At 41.5% G+C, this 20,379-nt stretch overlaps 2 protein-coding genes across 4 annotated transcripts in view; one reads left to right on the top strand and one right to left on the bottom strand.

Annotated features, from left to right (window-relative positions):
- Positions 1–1,118: 1,118 nt before the first annotated feature.
- Positions 1,119–12,561, bottom strand: C1H5orf22 (chromosome 1 C5orf22 homolog). The gene is made up of 9 exons (XM_058040599.1): positions 12,451–12,561; positions 10,542–10,687; positions 8,534–8,683; positions 6,184–6,643; positions 5,511–5,573; positions 4,413–4,534; positions 3,456–3,522; positions 2,755–2,894; positions 1,119–1,567 (listed from the first exon to the last, which is right to left on the bottom strand). The coding sequence occupies exons 1-9, from the start codon at positions 12,559–12,561 to the stop codon at positions 1,435–1,437; spliced, it is 1,392 nt and encodes a 463-aa protein (XP_057896582.1). The 3' UTR covers positions 1,119–1,434.
- Positions 12,562–12,637: 76 nt separating this feature from the next.
- The window catches only part of DROSHA (drosha ribonuclease III), a 71,283-nt gene continuing 63,541 nt past the window's right edge, over positions 12,638–20,379 (top strand). The window contains exons 1-3 of one of the 3 annotated variants that reach the window (XM_058027776.1): positions 12,638–12,683; positions 15,536–16,393; positions 19,412–19,504. In XM_058027776.1, the coding sequence (XP_057883759.1) occupies positions 15,543–16,393; positions 19,412–19,504 (944 nt within the window). In that variant the 5' untranslated portion in view covers positions 12,638–12,683; positions 15,536–15,542. Of the gene's footprint in view, positions 12,684–14,141; positions 14,402–15,535; positions 16,394–19,411; positions 19,505–20,379 lie in introns of those variants that run through there. The other 2 variants (XM_058027784.1, XM_058027795.1) reach the window with 2 other exon arrangements.

Below are 20,379 nucleotides of genomic sequence, written 5' to 3' on the forward strand. Positions count from 1 at the left end.
GCTGCCAGGCAGCATTTTGCCCTCCCTTGCCCAGGCTTTCCCCAAGGAAAACTGGTTCTTACCTGCCCACCCAGGAGGGGCTCAGCCATGCCCCACATGGGTTTTTTGTTTTCTACAACCTTAGAAAAGCCCAGCATGAAGGATCTTGATCTTTAAAAAAACCCAATCTTTCCACAAGCAGCACATATCTGACTGCACCTCATTGCTGCATGTGATGTATGGCTGTTCATAATTGATGAAGTATTAAGGATATTGGCTCCAAGGCTCCTTGTGACAGGCATGTCACAAAACCACAAATAGAACGGATCCATGGTCATGGAATGTATTCTACTAGAACAAATATTTTAAAGGAATGATATATTTACAATCTATAATATAGTCATTTTTACCAACAACGGAAGCAGTAAAAAACTCTAAAAGTGAACAAAGTCTTTGTAAAGCAAAGTTAGCAAATGAACTCCGTTATTTCAGAAGAAACTACAAGCAAAATTTATTCATGATAAAAGACCATATTCTAGGTAGCATTTTCTTTCCTATTTCAGTTTCATTCCCAATAAATGCTGTGGGGTTTTTTCCTCTGAAAGTGCCAGTATTCTCTATAACTATATTGATTTCTGAATTAAGTAGTTCTAGAACTGTTATTACCTAAATAGCAATACCAAAATGAGTGAAAACCTGGTACAGAAAGTTTTGCTGCTGACTTCAGTGAAGCAAAATCTTTGTTTCTGAAGAGCCATCAATTCCTTACAGGATTTAAAACATAAAACCATGCACATGCACACATACTTTTTATCCTCAAAATAATGTAAAAGTGAAAATACCAAGCCCAATGTCTGTACATTAGGGGTATTACCTAAGCCACCAATAAAATACTCTAAGGCAAAATAAGACATTAGTGAAACAGAAAATAAACATAAATTATATTCTATGGATGGGACAGAAGCTAAGTGCTGCTCTAGAGAAATGAGAGGGTATCCCAGCACAAGAGATAGGAAAGATCACTACATAGACCAACAGTTTTAAGGGCATTTTTTTTAAGACCAGTTTTTAAAAGACATAATACAACTCAGGAGCAAATCTGTTACCAAATTACAAAAAACATACATAATGGAAAACCATTTTAAGAAATTATGTATTTTATTTTTTTTACAGACACAAAGAAATGGGACATAACCTCTCAATTTATAGACAAAAAGTTGTTTCTCTTGCACATGTTTCTTAAGAAACATGACAGTAAAAATAAGAATTACAAAGCCAAACAGGTAACAGTTCAGATGCAGCCGAAGTGGAGAAAGCAATGCAACTCAAACCCTAGCTTGATCAGCTTGGGTTCTAGTGCCACCTGCTGAAATAACAGCAGTCTTCACCCTACAATCACAGCTAATGAACAATTTAAATTAATCCTCTATATAGACAGCAACACACAAAGAAAGGTCACGAAGCAGATGAAGTGCTTGAGTAATCTAAGTGCACATCCAGTGAGCCATACACAGAACGCAGTAAATCGAGAACCTTCTCTTGAATGATGTCAACCTGCTCTGAAGGGCAGTAATCATCCAAACTTGATCTGTAAAAAAAAAAAAATAAAATCATGGGAATACAGATATCACAACCATAACCACACTGTGTACTCCTGCAATGCCCTGTGGCTAGGCTGAAGCTTCTTTCAAACTGTAACAAGTTTTGCCTCCCAGTATCCCTTTGAAGCATAGTGCTGTGCTTCTTAGCACTACATTTTAAGTTTAATAGAAAGTCTGCAGCAGATCAGGAACATGATCTAATCTTTCCTGTTCTTTCTACTCTCTTCCTGAATCTGGTACAGAACACCCTGGCAGTCAAAGTTCAAAGAAATTATCTAATTAAAGGACACAGACAAAATTTAGATTAAGAAATTCAAATGCTACTGGTAAAGCAGGCAGGAAAACCTGAAAAACATCTTCACAATACCTGGCATATAGCATTTTTTACAGCATCTATTAATCACCTTCAGATACAAGTAAAAACTGGTTTCCTGAATTTTTTATCTGTTAAGATCTACAGAGATGATTCTGGTTTCTCCACAGCAGTGGATAATAACCCTGCAATTGGCCCAGGGAATAGACTTCATTTTTTTGCAGGCATTAGCCATATTAGTTCTTGTTGCCAAAACCAGTTTCATATCAGCTTCTGCTATTGTTGCTGGTGCTTTAAGAGCACAATTAGTATTTCTGACTGATTAAATTGCAATAATTTGTCAAGAGGCACACTGTGGTCTTCAAATTAAGATTTTTTCAGGCCAGTTCTTTGGTTCTCCCACGTCTCTGGCTTCAAACTCCATTCTGTTATTCTAAATAAAACCTTTACAGTTCTGGAAGCCTAACTTTTACCCCACAATGAAGTTTTACTAGAACTTTGAAGAATATAAATGCCTTTTAGTCTACTAGATGAAAACTCATTCCAACAAAAGTTTCACTGAAAAAAAGAAGTCCTATCTGTAGCGCAACAAACCCTAGAGTAACAGAGTAAGGAAGGTGGGATTTCAGCCCAAGCCACCTTTGCCCTAATTAGCTCAAGTACCACAAGTAGAGATGTATGAACTCCAGTAACAGCTATCAATCCCAACACACACAAGGCCTCAACACTGCCTTTATATAACCTGTGCTGAAGCACTGTCAGGCTTCCACTTTAACAGAACTAGTGCTGTGCAGACAGGATCATTTAGCTTCATAAGCATAGTCTGAATATTTTGAAGTCAAAATATCTGCACAGTCTTACCGAGCAACTGTCACCAGTGTGGGCTTGGGCAGATCTGTCAGTAGAACTTTAATGGATTGTATGAGGCCTTCAATCTCATCTTCAGTGCTAACATGGTGAGGAAGCTCCACATAATCACAGGTCAGACCAGCCTGATGGACCTGTGGGTAAATTAAAGAGAGATTTCATTTCTGTTGATGAATTATCAATATAGCTTATGCATGTAGACAGTCTTTAGGATACCATCCCTAGCCCATCAGGTAACTTGCACCTCTTAAACAAGTAAAATTCGGGAGGTTGTATGGATTATTTCATTATCTCCAGTACCCTGTACCTCTTCTTATGAATTCAGAGTATGTTGGAGTCCTTGAAGATGATATAGCTGTGGTAAGTTATAAATAAGTACCTTATTTTAAGTTCTACAAAGGAGACCAACAGACTGGTGAAATTTAGCCTCCATTCAGAGAATGCAGCCCAAGACATAACAGTCCTGGGAGATCACACTAAAGTTGCCTAAATGTAGACAGACAAGCAGGCTAGAATGTCAGCAGCTTTGAAAGGAAAAGCTGGTCTTAGTAGTAAGACATAAAACCTGAGGAAAATTACCAAAATCACAGGAAGTTCTGAATCAAGAAGCAAGTCTGAAAGGAAGTATGACTCTCTCCCTCTCTGCTGAAGCTATGCTTTTGACATCTGTCTGCTTTCTGCTTTTTGTCACCTACCATTTCATAGTCTGGGCTTTCCATCCTGGTTTTCAAACTGTGAACTAGTTGAACAAGTGGCTTCATTCTGGAGTGAAAACAAAACCGAAATTTTTTACAAACAGTTGGAAACATTTATATACCTTAAATGGCTAGAAAAAAAAAAGGTGAGGAAAAAACCAAGGAAGTAGAAATCATGGCCTAGGATTTGAAAAGGAAATTTGCTCCTCTGTCATCTTGCACTTGCAAAAATAGAAATTATCAGTATTATTGTGCTGTTTCACCAGGTCTTTCTTATAAAGCCCCTATTTTTATACCTGCCTCTGGCAAGTCTTCCTTGTGCTTCTTTTAGGGTATATCTGCAGAGAAGCTGCTGCAGCTCAAAAGTATATGAACTTTATAGGAAATACTTCTTGTCACTGTTAGAGAGATTGTACAGTAACTGCTGCATTTGATGTGGAAAATGAATGCTTTTCCTATCAAGGAAAAGCTCAGACTTTCCCTGTCCCTTTCCACCTGAAAACTTTTCATGTGAAAACATCTAGTTTAAAAGCGGAGTGATGCAGTTCAGATGTTTAGTGGAGACTGTTGCTCAGGTACAGTTCCATGAATTTCCATTTTTCCAAAGAAAGCAGAACCTTTGGGAGCACTAAAGAACTGCTTCTCCATGTCCTCCTCGGCTTGTTGCCTTTATTGAGAGCTGTGCTACACACTGATGACCAAGGTTTTAGTCACCAAATATGCCTCCACCCATAGACAACAAAACTTGCATGAAGCTGTACAAGACTGAGCTTCCAAAGCTAACAGTAGTGCTGAAGACAGTAGACTGCCTTTCCTTTTGTTTTGTCTCTTTCTCCTCTAGGACTAAAGAAAAAAGCGTATACTTGCAGAGATCCTATCCTTCTCTCTTAACAAAATGCTGGACTAATCAGTTCTCAAGCTTCTATTTGCAATTTAGGCCTCTTAGAAACCTCCTACCCAGGATATGAAGCCCATTTCTGTAGAGTTTCTTCGTCATCAGTGTCACACAAATCCGCAAATGCTGCTTCCAGATCTTCCAGCTGATGAACACGGTTTTCAACACAATCCAGCAAGTCTTCCTTTAAATAAGCATACACAAAAGTATGTTAGGGAAAAGAAAGAGGTAAGAACATCATGACTTATCCTATGATTTAATTTCTGTAATGACTGACCTACTGGAAGTGGGGAATCAGAAACAACCGACTCATTCCTACAGCACATATTTTCAAGAGGATCATAACAAATGCCTGCAGAAACCTTACACCTTCAGAATAAATCATCTCACTTTGTCCTCGTTTTCTCACTACAAATTTAAAAAAGCCACCTTTTAAATCTGTACCTGTTTTTATTCCTGGTTAACTAAGCAATATAAAAATCAATCTGCCAATATTCAACGTCTCTTTATTTTTTTATTCACACATATTAATTAGGTTTCACTTATTTGTGATGATTAATTGTGCTGAATCTCTCAGTATTAGTGTTCAGACAAGATTATGAAAGCCTGTATTTCCATGTTGTAGAAGTACACAGCACATAAAATTAAAAGTACATTACAGTACTTAGCATAATACCATGCTTTCCACATCTGAACAAAAAGGTGAAATACCAATTACACACTCATCACAGCGCTGACTATCAAGAAAGAGCAACAAGGGAAGGAACGGGAGAGCCTGGAGGGAGGTATAAAAAAAAAGAAAAAAAGAACCAGCCACGAAAAAACCAAAAAAGAAACACCCCACCCCAGTTAAACTATAAAAAGAACAAGTTTGCTGGTGACTTACTAGGTTTTCATTCCTTTCATGCCAATTACCATTTTGTTTACAGAAACAATTTTTGACACTCATACTAAATATTTATGCAATTCACATATTCAAACAAAACATTTAATAGAAAAAAAAATCTAAGATGCTGCTGATTAGCATTTGGCTGCATAGCTTAATGTGAGCCCACTTCATTAAGCACCTTCAATAGGTTCCTTCCTGTTGTCGTAACTCATTTTCATTGCGTAAACAAAAAGAATCATTCCTTCATACGTTCCACAAGGAAGCATCATACCTCTGTTGCATTTTTATGTGGCTTCTTGAAATTGTACAACTCTTGCAAAAGCTCATATTCTGTCTTTGAAAAAGAAAAAAACAGTAAGAAAATGACTCTTCAAATGAGAAAACCAATCCTCAAAGCCTTCAAAAAAGATCATTTCCCTACTCTAGTATGGCAGACAATAATGAGAATAACAGCCTTTCATCAGGACAAGGTACCACTCTTTGGATAATCAACACTACTGTGCCTTTTGAAAGGCAGTTTCCTGATACCATCATGGCTTTCTAAGCTCAGGTTATAGAGGGTAAAAAATGACAAAGGCTCTCATCTCCCCTGATGAATCTTGCTGTGGGTATTTGGAAGGTAATCTCTGGGAACCCAAGCATAGCTTTTATGTCCCAAGCAAAAAGCAGAAGTTGAGTATATCCCTGAGTTTGAACATACACTCAATATTGATACCAAGTGTAAGAAACTCCTCCTGTTTGTTGGTTGAAATTTTTTACCACATACATTCCCTTAGAAATGCTTCTTTAAAATGGAAATACCTCCTTAAAATGTTACCATGAATCATTAACCATGATCAGCTAATCTGTTAATTTAGCTTAGATGAGAGTTTCTCCATAGACATATATATTAGGGCTGGGACTCTTTAGTGAGTGGTACGAGGCTACTCAATTTCCATACATACCTGTGTGTACATTTCTTTAAATGGATTTTTAACTGAAAAAAAGTCTAAGTCGATGTCCAAAACATATGCATCCCCCTTCTGCAGTACTTGGCAGACATCTTTAGCAATGTCCCTTATTGGGCATTCACTGTTTTTAAGATGGTTTGAAGCTGAGTCTTCTGCCGAAGTTTCTGCCCCATTCAGGGCACCTGCATTTTGCATTTCCTTTTTCTTCATACTCTGAGTGATGTGATCAAAGTCAGCAGGAGCCACTGAAGAGGCAGAAGTGGCACTTGCTGTGTCATCTGTATTTAGCTTCAGTCTTTTAGCAGATGCTACTTCGCCACTTCCTTCACTGCTGTTTGATGATTTGGTAGGATTGATGAGAACGACGTGCAAATTTAAAGGCTTCTGGTTTTCCAGCTGATCAGCAGGAACATAAAGACCATCACTTAAGAAGTAATTATCTGTGCCTGTAACCCTACAATTGACAATAAATCCCAGTTAATACACATTTTGGCAAAGAGCATAGGAAAAAGCATTTTATACTTTAGGGACCCAGAGAAGAATGAAAAGATGTTTGATGGCTAATGAAATCCATAAAACTGTGTAGACAAAATTATTTCTTTTAATCTTCAGGTTTAAATTATAAAATTCACTCTATATTTATTATAATAGCCCTACAAAGTTTTAATGGATAAGAAAAAGATAATGCCTTATGTGCTACTAAGATTAATTTGAAATTGAATTGCATTTTAAAGACAACATCCAGAATTGACAAGATACTATGGCACATAAGATTGCAAAGCTTTTGTCTTGTTTTGTAATTTTCTGGGAAAATTATGATAGTTGGGTTTGTGAAGTGCCCTGAAATGCATAAATATTTACACTTAGTAAAAGTACAATATTATGAATCCATAAGTAGAATTTAACTTTTTTTTACCCCCAACACATTCCCTAAGTGACAAACATGGTAACTAGAGGACAAGTAGCTAACTATCAATTGAATCCACTTAAAAATCCCACAAAACAACTAACCAGCCAAAAGCAACACTAAAACTTCTGCTTAAAGTGAAAATGTAAAGAACAGGATTTTCAACCTGCATTGCAGTACATTAAGCCTTAATCATCATAAACCCAAATTACAAATAAGATTAAGAAGTGTGAACTGCTTGCTTGTGATAAGGCCTTATTTGAATACAGGGTATCACCATCAATCAACCACAAAGACAAATCATTTCCTAAGCAGGAGAAATTCAAAGTTCAGTTCCCCAGTGTCGTGTGGATGGATTACCCTCAGTTTGTCAAGGTCAGGGGCTGGATTACAACCCCATCTTGTTGACTAGGCAAGCACAGCACATCTTCCCAGAAATTCTGCGAGGTTCACCATGAGCTCATAGTACGTTAGTGTCCACTAATGATGAGGCTGTATCTATTGCCTATCCATCTCTTCTCATCAAAACTTTTAAGACATTTGTATTTATGAGGACTCTTTCCCTTTCTTCCTTCATGGTTTTGGTAAGCCTAGAACCTTGAAGAAAATGTCTTCAAAAGGAAGTCTGAAATATTGTTTCCATGACTGCTAAGGCCACCAGTGAGAGAGCCATCGTGACTTATTCCTATATATAGGCTAAATGATTAAATGTAACAGAAAGCACTAGCTATTTAAAAAAATTCATTTAGGTTCCCTTTAGGCTTCAGATTCAGAATTGTAGAGCTTTAAGTGTTTTATTTAAGGTGGTAAAACAAAGAATTTCTCTGCTGTTTTCTGTTAAACTTGCTTCAAAAGATTTATTTTGCTATGCTCACAAGAGACATGACTTGCAAATATCCCCTAAAGCTGCACAAAATCCCAACACTGTGGGATGATGGTGAGTGCAATATGGTGAGTGCAAAATTATTATGGACTGCATCCTGTAGAATGATGAGGGGCTCTGATCCAAACTTGAATCACAGAATAATTAAGATTCAAAGAGACAACTGGAGGTTTCTAGTCAATCATCTGATCAAAGCAGAACTGACTTCAAAGCTAGGTGAAGCTGCTCAGGTGAATTGTCCTTTATCGAATGATGGAGAATTCACTACCTGAGTGCCTGTTTCAGTGCTCAACTAGATCAACTTCCAAAACTAAAAAAACTCCAAACAAACAAAAAAACCCACTCCACACTAGAAAAAGTCATGGCTGATACCAAATAACAATTTTACTAGTTAGACCAAAGACTAAGTTGATACAAGAGTAACTGCATTAGGTTCTAAGGAAATTATAAATACAAATTAAATGTTCATCTTTATCCAAGAAAACAAAAAAATTCCAGTGAAAAGCAATGGAGATGGCTTTTATATTACTAGTATATGTCATCAGACAATTTACCTGATAGTTGTTGTTGATACATCTTTCCCAACCAGAAAACTGTGTTTCCCTTCCGAGATCTGCTGAGCCCAGCATGGGTGAAGCCACACTACTTGAGAAATATGGCCAGCATAAACAGCAGGCATAATCCAGTTTTCAATACTTAATTCACTGTAATCAGTAGAGAAAGACAGAAGATAGCAATGTTACTTTCCCTATGAAAAAAAATGGTCAAGAACACCACAAACATCTTCCACATCTTGAAGGCCCCCATGCAAATCATCTAAAACTAGTACTACATGTAAGGGTAACACCAACAAAGAAAGAAAAAGAGGGAAATCTTTATTCATGAGACAAAACAAGAATGCCTGCAGTAGGTATAAAAAAGTTCAGACCTAGAGTGGAATTGGCTTCACTCTTGGCATGGCACTTTGATTATAAACTCCTTAGTGGTGGACCTGGCAGTGTTAGGTTCATGGCTGGACTTGATAATCTTAGAGGCCCTTCCAACTTTACTGATTCTGTGATTCTATGCCCTTTATCTCTTAATACATGAGAGGAAAAGTGCAAGGAACATCATCAACATTATTGTAAATAACTTCAAACTGACCTCATGAGACTGTTTTACTGTAAACTGCTCCAAGTGTATTTTAAATATCATCCCAATAATTAAAGTGAGTCAATCCATATCCACAGGATTAATATCTTTCCCCATTATCAAGACCCTGTTTTTTTAGGTGTATGATGCCAGCTGTATCCTGGGCTGCAGCTAAAGAAGCATGATGAGCAGGTCACAGGAGGGGATTCTTCCCCCATTTTCTGCTCTTGTGAAACCACACACCTGGAGTGCTGCATCCACGCCTGGGCCCCCCACATAACAATTACATGGTCCAGAGAAGGCCACCAAGATGGCCAGAGGGCTGGAATGCCTTTCCTGTGAGGACAGGTTGAGAGGGTTGGGGTTGTTCAGCCTGGAGGCTGCACAGAGACATTATGGTACCTTCCAATACCTCAAAAGGAACTACAAGAAAGCTGGAGAGGGACTTTTTACAAGGGCATGCAGTCACAGGACAAGGGTCTACACTGACAGAGTGTGTGTTTAGATTAGATATAAGGAAGAAGTTCTTCACTCTGAGTGTGGTGAGACACACCACATGGGCTGTCCAAGCAGTTGTAGGTGACCCATGGCCAGAAGTGTTCAAGGCCAGGTGAGATGGGGACTAAGCAACCTGGCCTAGTGGAAATGTCCCTGCCCATGGAAGGGGAGTTGGAACTAAATGATCTTTAAGGTTCCTTCCAACCCAAAGCATAAAATGATTTTGTGATAGAGTCCACAAAACCTTTTATTCATCCAATAAAGAGAACAAAATATTGACTCTGGCTAAGGTGATTCAAGTACACCAAATGCATCAGCTTGTAATTGGTGTAAATCACCATAATACTGATGCAAACAGTATTTTAAATACTGTTTATTAATTTTGAAATTTTATTTTAAAATATTTATTTTAAAATAAACATTTATTTATTTTAAAACAGGAAGAGCAAGATAATAGTAGAGATCACAGTGGCTTATTACCTATCTACCTTAGGTAGTGTTCTTTATGATTGTAATAGGAACATCTTGTTCTACTTCACATACTCAGCATACCAACAAAAGATGTGCTATTTCAATCTCAACGACAGTTTTTTAGTGTGAAGAGAGAAAGATTGTTTCATAACTACAGCTTTTCAGACAAAGCATCCATGCAAAGTGCTTTCCTGTTATCCAGAGGAACCACTTGGGATAACACCATCATGCACTGCTGAGCCAATATGCAAAGCAAACTCATACATCTTAAATTGCTAGACACGCAAGGAAACTTTTGCCATTAAAAATAAAGTTTCAGCAAAAGTGAAAAGACAGAAGATACAACTTGAATCTGACTTATATCTCTTTTGCTCATCCTTCCTAGGCAGTCATTGCAATATTCAGTGTGAATCAAAGGCAGCAAGAATTAAAGCCTACTCTGATGCAGTACCCAGGACATACCTAAAAAGAGCTTCTTTGTCAAATACAGTGTCTGCAGGCATATTCACAGGAATAAGAAGGTCTGGATGGGAATCAAGATGAACAAAACTGATGTTACTGGCAGGAAGATGCTTTGAGGCAATGGCACGATAAATGAAAGGCAGCACCTAAAGCAACAGAAACAAAAACATTTTAATGATAGCCAGTGGGCTGACAAATGCAACAGCTTTAGCAGCAAAACCACCAATACACTTTAGTTCCTTTAGAATTTGGATTAGAGGGAGGAGGAGACAGAATACAATACAAAGGGGAAATAACTCCAGTGGCAAGACAACTCATGAACAGTAATCATTATTGAGTCCAAGTGTTGCAAATGAAAAACTGCTGAAGAGTCACAGCTTTACACCCTTTTCCCTTCTTTATAGGAAGTCTTGTTTGCAGCAGCTCTTCTCACTAGCCATTCAACTCAATTCCTAGATGTTTGAGGTTTTTTTTCCATTTACAACTAAGACTCAGGAGTGTCTTTCCTCTTCTGCAGATCATTGACTGTGTACTTCTTTCTCCATGATATAAAGCTTCTTCACCATGCACTGGTGCTATAGAGATAAAAACAGTTTGCCCCTTATAAGTTAAGTGATACAGATTGAAAACTGACCCCACCATGATTTAAACTTTAGCTGACCATTAAACCTATTCCTCTTGAAGAATTAATTCCTAATCCCTCCATGACTGTTTGCAATAGAGACGACCTTTCTCAACTGCCCAACTTTACTCCCTGCTGAAGTTCTTCACTCAGAAGTGTGAAAAACAGATGAGGCAACTCACCAATTTACAGTTCCTACACTTTGGGACAAAAAAGCCATTTATGTTTTATACAAGATAGGCCAATTCATCCACATTCCTAGAGTGAAAATATTTTAGATTAAATATATAGTATTAATAGAACTTTAAGCTAATTAAAAACAGAAATATAGAGACTAAAACAAAGAAGGACCATTAAGAAGCATTATGTCAGAATTCCTACCACAGTGACACTCCAAGTCCTTGGGTACCATGAAAAACCAGCTGTCACAGCATCGCATATTCACTGAGTCTTAGCAAAAAAGAATTGTATTAAAGTACTTAAAATTTGTAAAATTATCGTCTTTAATAAACTTTACTACACTAATATTTTATCTTTGCAAAGAATCTAGTAAAGAATCCGTTATTTTAAGATTAAAGCCTCAGTTTATGCTATTATAAAAAACCTCATGAGAAACTAGATGCAGCAGTCCAAAAGCAATTCCTGCTTTACTCCCCTTTTCAATGACTCCACGAAAAAAACGCAAACCTCCCGATTTTTAACATTTCTCGTCAAGTGGGAGCCAATCTACTAGCTGGGATGGGATTATATTTACTTATCCTCTGCTGACATGCCATACACTGGGTAGGGTTGAGTTTCCAAGCATCCCACTAATAGCTAGAAAATTATAACAGCAGCGTAACGTAGGTATTATCCCCTTTAAATCACAGCAATCTATGATACAAAGAAGACAAAAAAACATTCAGCAATGATGGCTTTAAAAGATGCCAAAATGCGATCATGGCAATAAGTAGCTCATCACAGAATCGGGAAGGAAAATCAGGTCAGCTGGGCGCTGAAGCTCATTGATGTTTCAGCAGCGGAAGGGAAGGCAGCTTTAGGGTTTGTGTGTGGCTGCGGAGGGGAGGGCCGTTCCCAAGGAAGCGCCCGGAGAACCCGCACACAAGACGGGAAAGCGCATCTCCCGGGGAGGCCGCCGGTGAGCGCACCGGGCACTTCTCTTGGCTGCCATCCGCGCCGCGGAGAAACCCACCAACAAACTCACACAAACAGGAACAAACGAAACCGCTCCCCATGCCCCACCCGGGGGACTCGCCATCGCCCGGCAGCCCAGCGCGGGGCACTCACGTCCTGGTGGTCCTCCACCACCCACACGGGCAGGGCCGGGTAATGCCGCCGGGAGGCCGCGCCGGGCCGGGCGGCGCCGCCGGGCCCCGGCCCCGGCTCCGCTCCGCTCATGCCGCCGCTCCCCTCGGGCGGGCGGCGTTTCCGCCCGCAGCGCCTCCCACCGCTTTCCTGTTCCGGAGCCGGGGCCCTGCGGGCGGCGCTGGCCTCGGCGGCGGCGGCGGCGGGGGCGCCAGGTGGGCTCGGCGTGCCGGGCTGCGCGGCGAGGGGCGGCGGGGCCGCCTTGGGGCCGCTCCGCGCTGCTCGCGGGGCTCCGCAGGGGTCGCGGCCGTGGCGTGGCGGGGGCGCGGTCCCGGGGTCGGGAGCGCGGTGCCGGGGTCGGAGCGCGGCGGCTCCGCGGGGCTGGCGGGGTCGGGCTGGTGGGGCCGGGCTGGTGGGGCCGTGCGGCCGAGTAGAGCCCGGAGCGGGGCCCGGCCGGGGGCGGCTCAGCGGCTCCGTGCCCCCGGCCCCCGGGCCGTCGGGGGGCGGCGGTGGGGTGAGGCCAGGTGGCGCTGGATGGGTCAGGTCGGAAGGGACCACAGTGGTCATCGGGTCCAATCTCCCTGCTCCAGCAGGGTCATCCCAGAGCACATGGCACAGGATTGTGTCCAGACAGCTCTTGAATATCTCCGGTGAGGGAGACTCCGCTGCCTCTCTGTGGAATCCGTTCGGTGCGCGGGCAGCCGCACACTTAGAGAAGTTCTTCCTCATGTTCAGGTGGAACTTCCTGTGCATCAGTTTCTGCCCATTCACTCTTGTGCCCATTCACTCAAGCCGGCCTTCATCCTCTTTGATTCCCTCTCTTAGACACTTGCAGACATTGATGATGTCACCTTCAGTGCTCTCTTCTCCATGTGTCAGTGCCCTGTTGCTCTCAGCAGGGCATCTGCAGGGAGAGGCGAGTTTATTCAGTGTTTTTTAGGGGACCGGTGCTGCTTTAGAATGCAATGGCTCCCGTCAGTGCAATAAAATTCCTCTTTAAGTGACAGGGGAAGGGGAGTTTGCCCTTTTCTGTGTTTTCGAACTTACTTAACTTTAAATGAAAGTTGAATGGGACTTGAGTTTGCAGCAGAGGGAGCTTTAAAATAATTTGGGCATATAAAATAGTTTCTTGTCTTCTTGAATCTATTTTCTTCTTCAATCACATCTGTGTATCCCTGAAGGACTGAAATAAAAGTGGGAGAACAAGAGCAGTTCTCTGATGTCAGGAGATCTGAGAGCTGATAAACAAGACCCTTCATTTGAATGCTGTGACTTGTTAGAAAGGAGCACAACTAAAGACAAGGCACTGTGGTACAGCCTGTTTAAATAAATACACATTTTATGTGAACGTTAGCAAAGTCTAGAACAGTCTTCTGTTGCAAGCCTGAGTTGTGTAAGAGCACAACAGGAGAACCAAAGCAAAATTAATTCAGCATCTGATGAATTATAATTAGTGATATCAAAGGGGTGCCCTATTGCCACACAAAATGGACATTGACTTTCTTTTTTTCTCCCCTGGTTTGTTGTGGCTGTTTTTTTTTTTTTTTTTTTTTTTGAGAGCCCTTACAATATCGGAGGGTACTGAGCAGGTACAGGCTGACTGGAAGGAACAAGTGGCTTTATACCATGATGGCTGCTGTCTCCTCAAAGTGTGGGATTCTCACTCACATTGGCCCTTGGTTGTTCTGGAGAGAGAAAGACCCCTACAAATTCCAGTTACTTCCATGAAGCCCTGCATGCGTAAGAGTCCTCTTGGTTCCTCCTCTTTGATATCAGTCCTTTTCCTCTGTGTTTGTTTTCCTTTCTCCCTCCAGTGCACCAGCAGCTGTCTACTTTCTCTCAGCAAGTCTGCATCTTTTACTGCAGTGTCACCGGGATGCAGCTGAGAGTAGTGCTCTGAGCAGTCCAGGTTGGCCATGTTGCTCTATAGCAGGTGGGAGAATGTTCTGTGCATGTACTTCAGCATCAGCAAAGCCTCAGTGAAAGGGAGGCTTTATTTCCTTTTTCTGGTCATCTTTCCAAATGTGTATGTCTCCCCTTTCTTTCTCACTTTGCCTTATGGAAAACAGGATTTGATTTCTGGAGGCGCTTAGATAATTTTTTTCACCTCTCCTTCCATTGCAGCCATAGATTTTCTTTAGTGTTTTTTTTCCCCTTTTTTCAGGTTTTGAAACTTAACATTGTTATTAAAGAATGAATTTAAACTTTAATGAAGCACAGTGCTTTCATTTATAAATGTTAATGCCTTAAATACATGCCTAGTATTCAGCAACACTTAAGCCTACTTTAAGCAGTGATAGTTTCTCAAGGGTAGCAGGGCCCAGAAGGCCATTGAGGGATTTATTTGGAACCATTTATTTCAACAGAAATTAAAGAATAGCACAGTCTACATGATTTTTTTTCATAACCTATAAGATGTGGAACCTGTTTTTCCACAAAAATATAACTAGTTCACTTAAAACACTTTGAAGAGTCTGTTGAATTCAGCCCTTTAGTACATTGGGGACTCAATAGTGAGTGTAAATTGCTAGTATTTAATTTAAAAATTTACATGATTTGTTGGGCCAGGTGGCATGCAGTGAGGCATTAGTCAAGTCATTCTGCCCAAAGCTTAGAATTGTGTTCTAGAGAGAACTCTTTGTTATGCAACTTTGGATGACCACTGCAGTTATTAGTAATGAGCGATTTCTTTGGTGGGGGGGTATCCAAAGGTTTTATATCAAAGTGTTGAAGTACTGGTGGAGGTGCTTGTATCCTTGACCTGTCATCATAACAATAATTTGTTGAAATTACATTGCCCTTACTCGTAAAGCATGATCCAGCTTGGGTTCTGGATTAAAGACAGTAAGTGCTTCCATGGATTAGAGGCTTGAAGGAATCAAAAGGGCCATAAATGGCCTGCACTAAAGGTCTGAGGAGCACAAAGCTCCCAGTGAAAGTGGATATCATCTACTGCTTCTGTTAAAGGAAACTGCAGTTTCAGCACTTCAGGAGTAGCTCCTGCGGATGCATTGAGGACATCTTACAAAAATTGTGTGACTCTGGATTTTTATTCTCCTCAATAAAGGTGAGCCATGTCTTTCCATTCTGGGCGAGGATGTCCCCGTGGCCAGGGGGGACCAGGAGCAAGAACTTCAACACAGACCTACCGCCCTCAGAACCTGCGGCAGCTTCACCCACAGCAGCCCTCCGTGCAGTACCAGTATGAGCAGCAAACCGCCCCTCCGACAACCTACTCCAACCCTCCTGCCACCGGGTACATGCCTCCCAGGCCAGACTTTGTGCCCTATCCTCCTCCAGTGCCCCCTTCCACGCAAAATCCCATCAGCCAGTGTCCCATGAGGCCACCGTTTCCAAACCACCAGATGCGGCAGAGCTTCCCAGTGCCTCCATGTTTCCCTCCCACTCCTCCGCCAGTGCCAAACCCTAGCAACACTCCCGTGCCGGGAACACCTGCTGGACAAAGCACCTTTCCTTACATGATGCCTCCCCCCACAGTACCGCACCCTCCCCCGCCACCGGTCATGCCGCAGCAGGTCAGCTACCAGCCCGTGTACTCGGCAGGGTACTCGCAGCAGTCCTTCCCGCCGCCCAGCTTCAGCAGCTACCAGCACAGCTCCGGCTCCTTCCCGAGCAGCGCCGCCAGCAGCGGCGCCGGCAGCAGCCACTTCCGGCACGCGGGGCAGTACCAGGGAGAGAAGGCCCAGAGCGAGCGGCGCTCCCCGGACAGGAGCAAGCACTACGATGAGCACCGGCACCGCGAGCACGGGCACATGCACGGCGACAGGCACCGCTCCGCCAGCCACGGCGATCGTCGGGATCGCGGCCGCAGCCCGGACAGGAGGAGGCAGGAGAGCAGTCGGCACCGCACGGATTATGACAGAGGGAGGATATCGCCTCATCACAGAAGTTATGAGCGAAACAGGTAACTCTTATCTGCCTGCAGGGGGGAGATGTCGTCATCGGTATGTGTTTGCATCAATGTTCTTGCCTTACCCTTGTTTGTCCCTCTAGCTCGGGAAGTTGCCAGTAGTTGGGTCTCATGGGAAAATTACTGTTTAGATGTGGGATCTCAGCACCTCAGGACGGAGGTGCAGAGTGGCCGAGAACACCCTTGGGGAGCTCGGGAGTCCTGGAATGTTGCCAGAAGTGTCTGGTGGCAGGACTTTGATCCTACACAGGAGACGACACCTGTGTGAGGACTGGGAGGATTTCACTGGGTGAATGGTGGAGGGATAAGTTAATTAGAGTGTAAGACACAGGGTTTAGGATTTCTGTACAGGGGGGTCTAGAGAAGTAAGATGGAGGAATTGGGGCGTGTCCTGTCCTTCTTCTTCTTCTTCTTGGCCTCCATCTTCTGTGGTGATGTTGGCACTTTGGGATTGGTTATTACTAGAAGTGCACCGGTTAATAAGGGTAGAAGGTATTGGGGAAAAATGATAAATATTGTATACGTAACTTCCGGTATAAAGATAAGTGACCGCCCCAGGGGCTCGCAGTGTGCTTATGGCTGGCTTGCTGTGCAGACCTCTGTTGGGCTGAAAGAAAATCTTTTAGATAAACAATTAATAAACACCGAGACCGAGAAAAGATCAGAAGTCTCTCCTCGTCCTTTGAAGCGCCGGACTGTCCAAGGCCACCCTGGGCCTTTCCAGGCCACCTAAACAGCCGAGAAACCGACATTTAGACACCTTCCAGGTACACTGCTTTGCCTCATGGTTGTGAGCTGGCAGACCTGTTGCTTTTGTCCACAGAGATAGTTTTCAAACAAGAGCTTCTTTGCGTCCCACTGAGTGGATTGTTGAGTAGTGCTCAACATATTTACCTTAGAAATTTGTGCGCACGTAGCAGGAAAATAGAGTTGGCACTCTAAAACAATGGAAGGCTGAGTCTTCCAAACAATTAACCCCCAGCACTTCAGATTTCAAGATTTAGAAACCAGAGTTAGGGTGCCAGGTGTTACTTTCTTTCAGTAAGCCTTCTATTTGCAGAGAATACTGACTTGGTGAGGTTTATAGTCTGATAGGGGCCCATAGCTAATACTTGCAGTAAGGTGTTTTAATGAAGAGCATGCTGTGTTCAGAGTAAAGACCTCAGCAAGCCAACCCATGATCTCAAGAGGACTGAGGTGAAAATTAGTATGGGTGAGTTGTAGACTTCACTGATGTCATTCAGAGTGTGCACTACTTATTTTGGGATTTATCGTGAAATGTCTGTCCCTCTTCTTCATGGACACAAATAGCTTGGAAATTATGGGCTGACCTGATATAATCTGCTGTGGTGTGTTTTAGAGCAAACCATCATCAGTTAAATCTTTCTCATGTCTTAGATTTGTTCTGTTTGTAGCCCTTTATGTGTCTAATGAGCTTTGCCAAAATATTCAAAGAGCTACTGGAAAGTAAAGTATTTATCAGGATTCCTGGATCACATGCTCTTAATTTAAAAGCTCAGAATTTTTTTATACCACATGTAAAACATGAATTTACACATAAAGCCTGAGTAAATGAAGCCCCTTTGATTTAGATATGCAGAGACTTAATTACAGAACCTTAAGACACCTGCATTCAAAAAAAAAAAAAAAAACACACAAGCCTCAGTAAGTTTACTTTGATTTTTGAAAAAGGATTTTTGTAGAACTGAATGCAACTGGCATTAAGACACTGTCCTTTTCTGTATGACATGCTTGTGGAGTTTTCTCCTTTTTTCTGCATAATTTCAAACTTCAGTTTTAAGTTTTAAAAATACATGTTTTCAGTAGCTTCTTTCTCAAACACTTTTGGATTGCTACTTCAGGCCAACAGCTTCCAGATCTACTTGATAATGTATCTACTTATTTTGATTCAGAACTGTTTGCCAGACTTGGTGTTGATTTTTTTGTGCAGCATCTGTCTGCAAAGCAAGTCAGATGGCATAGAGTACGCTCTCTCTGAAGATGGAAATCCATGCCTGAACAAGGCACCAACAAAAAAGGATAAATGGGGCTGGGGAAAAAGGATAGATGATTTATCTGAACTTCTTGCTATGTAAATTTGCATTGTTTCCTATTTGAGTGTGGAAACAAACATATATACATGTTCATAAATAATTTTGACTCATTCTGTTAACCTACCAAGCCACTTGAGGCACCTGTTTATAATTCTTAGTGTACCAGCAGACTAGAAGTTTTAACAGATGCACAATGACTTACTAGCTGTTAGCAGAGTATAAAAGCTGCCTGTGTGATCTTTCCTGCCTAATAAATACAGTAATTTCATAGAATCATTTAGGTTGGAAAACATCTTTAAGATCATCAAGTCCAACCTGTAACCTAATGCTGCCAACTCCTCCACTTAATTGTGTCCCTAAGTGCCACACCTACATTTCTTTAAAATGCCTTCAAGGGATGATGATACCACCACTTTCCTGGGCAGCTGTTCCCTTGATAACCCTTTGGGTGAAGAGATTTTTCCTGCTCTCCAAATAAAATCTCCCCTAGTGCAGCTTGAGGCTGTCTCATTGTGTGTTACCTGGCAGAAGAGGCTGACCCTCACCTGGCTACACGCCCCTTTCAGGCAGCTGTAGAGAGCAACAAGGTCTTCCCTGAGCCTCCTTTTCTCCAGGGAATACAATCCCAGCTCCCTCAGCTGCTTTGCCATTCATAACAGGGGAAGAGGAAAATTGGTAATAAGTCCTGTGGGGAATTCATAGATGTCACCTCTGCATGGTGTGAATTAACTCTAGTATTGAGAGAGATGGCTTTGTGACAAAGGTGGAGGACATGGACGCTTGGCTGTCTTTTACAAGTTTCTTGAAGGTTAGTGTTAAGAACATCTGGGTTTTTAGCAGTCAGCATGTGGATGTCATTTTGTATAACATGATCTTAGGCTGCTGTTGTGTTCCTTTCAGGTGTAGAATGTATGAAATGCCAGATTTCTCATTTAACTCATTTTTTGAACTTTTCAAGGGAGCGGGAGAGGGAGAGGCATCGTCACCGTGACAGCAGAAGATCACCATCACCAGACAGATCCTACAAAAAGGATTACAAGAGAGCAGGAAGGTAAGGAAGGCTGCATATGGTCTCATGAGCATTTGAGGCTCTGTGCATCCACTCACGTGAGGTTTTGTATATGCATATGAAACCCAGAAAATATGAGTGTCTTAAATTCATAATCATCTACTGATACATGCCAGTTATCTCAAGACCTTGTAGAGTTAGAAACAGGATTAATCTCTGGAGACAGGGAGTTTCATTGCTGTGTCCTAAAGACTTTCTCTTAAGCCTTCTAGTCTGTAAAGTACCAAAATTATTTAGAGTCACTCTTGATTATCTTTTAGAGGCTTTTCTTATATTGCTGTTCCTTTCTGAAAGTTGAAAATATTGTAACATTGTAGGTTTTGTAGGCAGGGGAGATGAAAAAAGAAGTAGGTAGTTACATTACTCCTCTTTCAAAAGCATTACTCTTGTGATGCACCTTGTGTTGTTCTAAGGTGTATTAGAGTAACAAAAGTGTTGATTCTGTAGAATCCTTTTAATAAAACCCAAGTTCTTTTGTCATGCCAATAGTTTGGGGCTGTGCTTTGAAACTTCTTACTGTAACTTCCAGTTATGACTGATGTGACTTAGTTTTTACCAATGAGTTCCTAACTTAAAAGCAATTCACCTAGTATGCAAGTAGGAATTTTAATTTAAAATGACATGTATTTTTTATTTTATTTATTGAACATGACTTAAAATAAAAAGCACATCAAATTTTAAGTCATTTCTATAGTGGTTCAAAACTACAAATTACTCTTGTACTCTTTGTGGTGCAAAAGTAAAAAACTTTAAAAACTGGAACGGCAGCTGGATTTTGCTGTAGTTTATATGACAGAATGACTTACTGATCTGAAGCAAGCTGTTTTTCATCTTAAAATAATAGAGAGAATTGCTTT

The sequence above is a fragment of the Melospiza georgiana genome, chromosome 1 (genome assembly GCF_028018845.1).
Source record: "Melospiza georgiana isolate bMelGeo1 chromosome 1, bMelGeo1.pri, whole genome shotgun sequence".
NCBI lineage: Eukaryota > Metazoa > Chordata > Aves > Passeriformes > Passerellidae > Melospiza > Melospiza georgiana.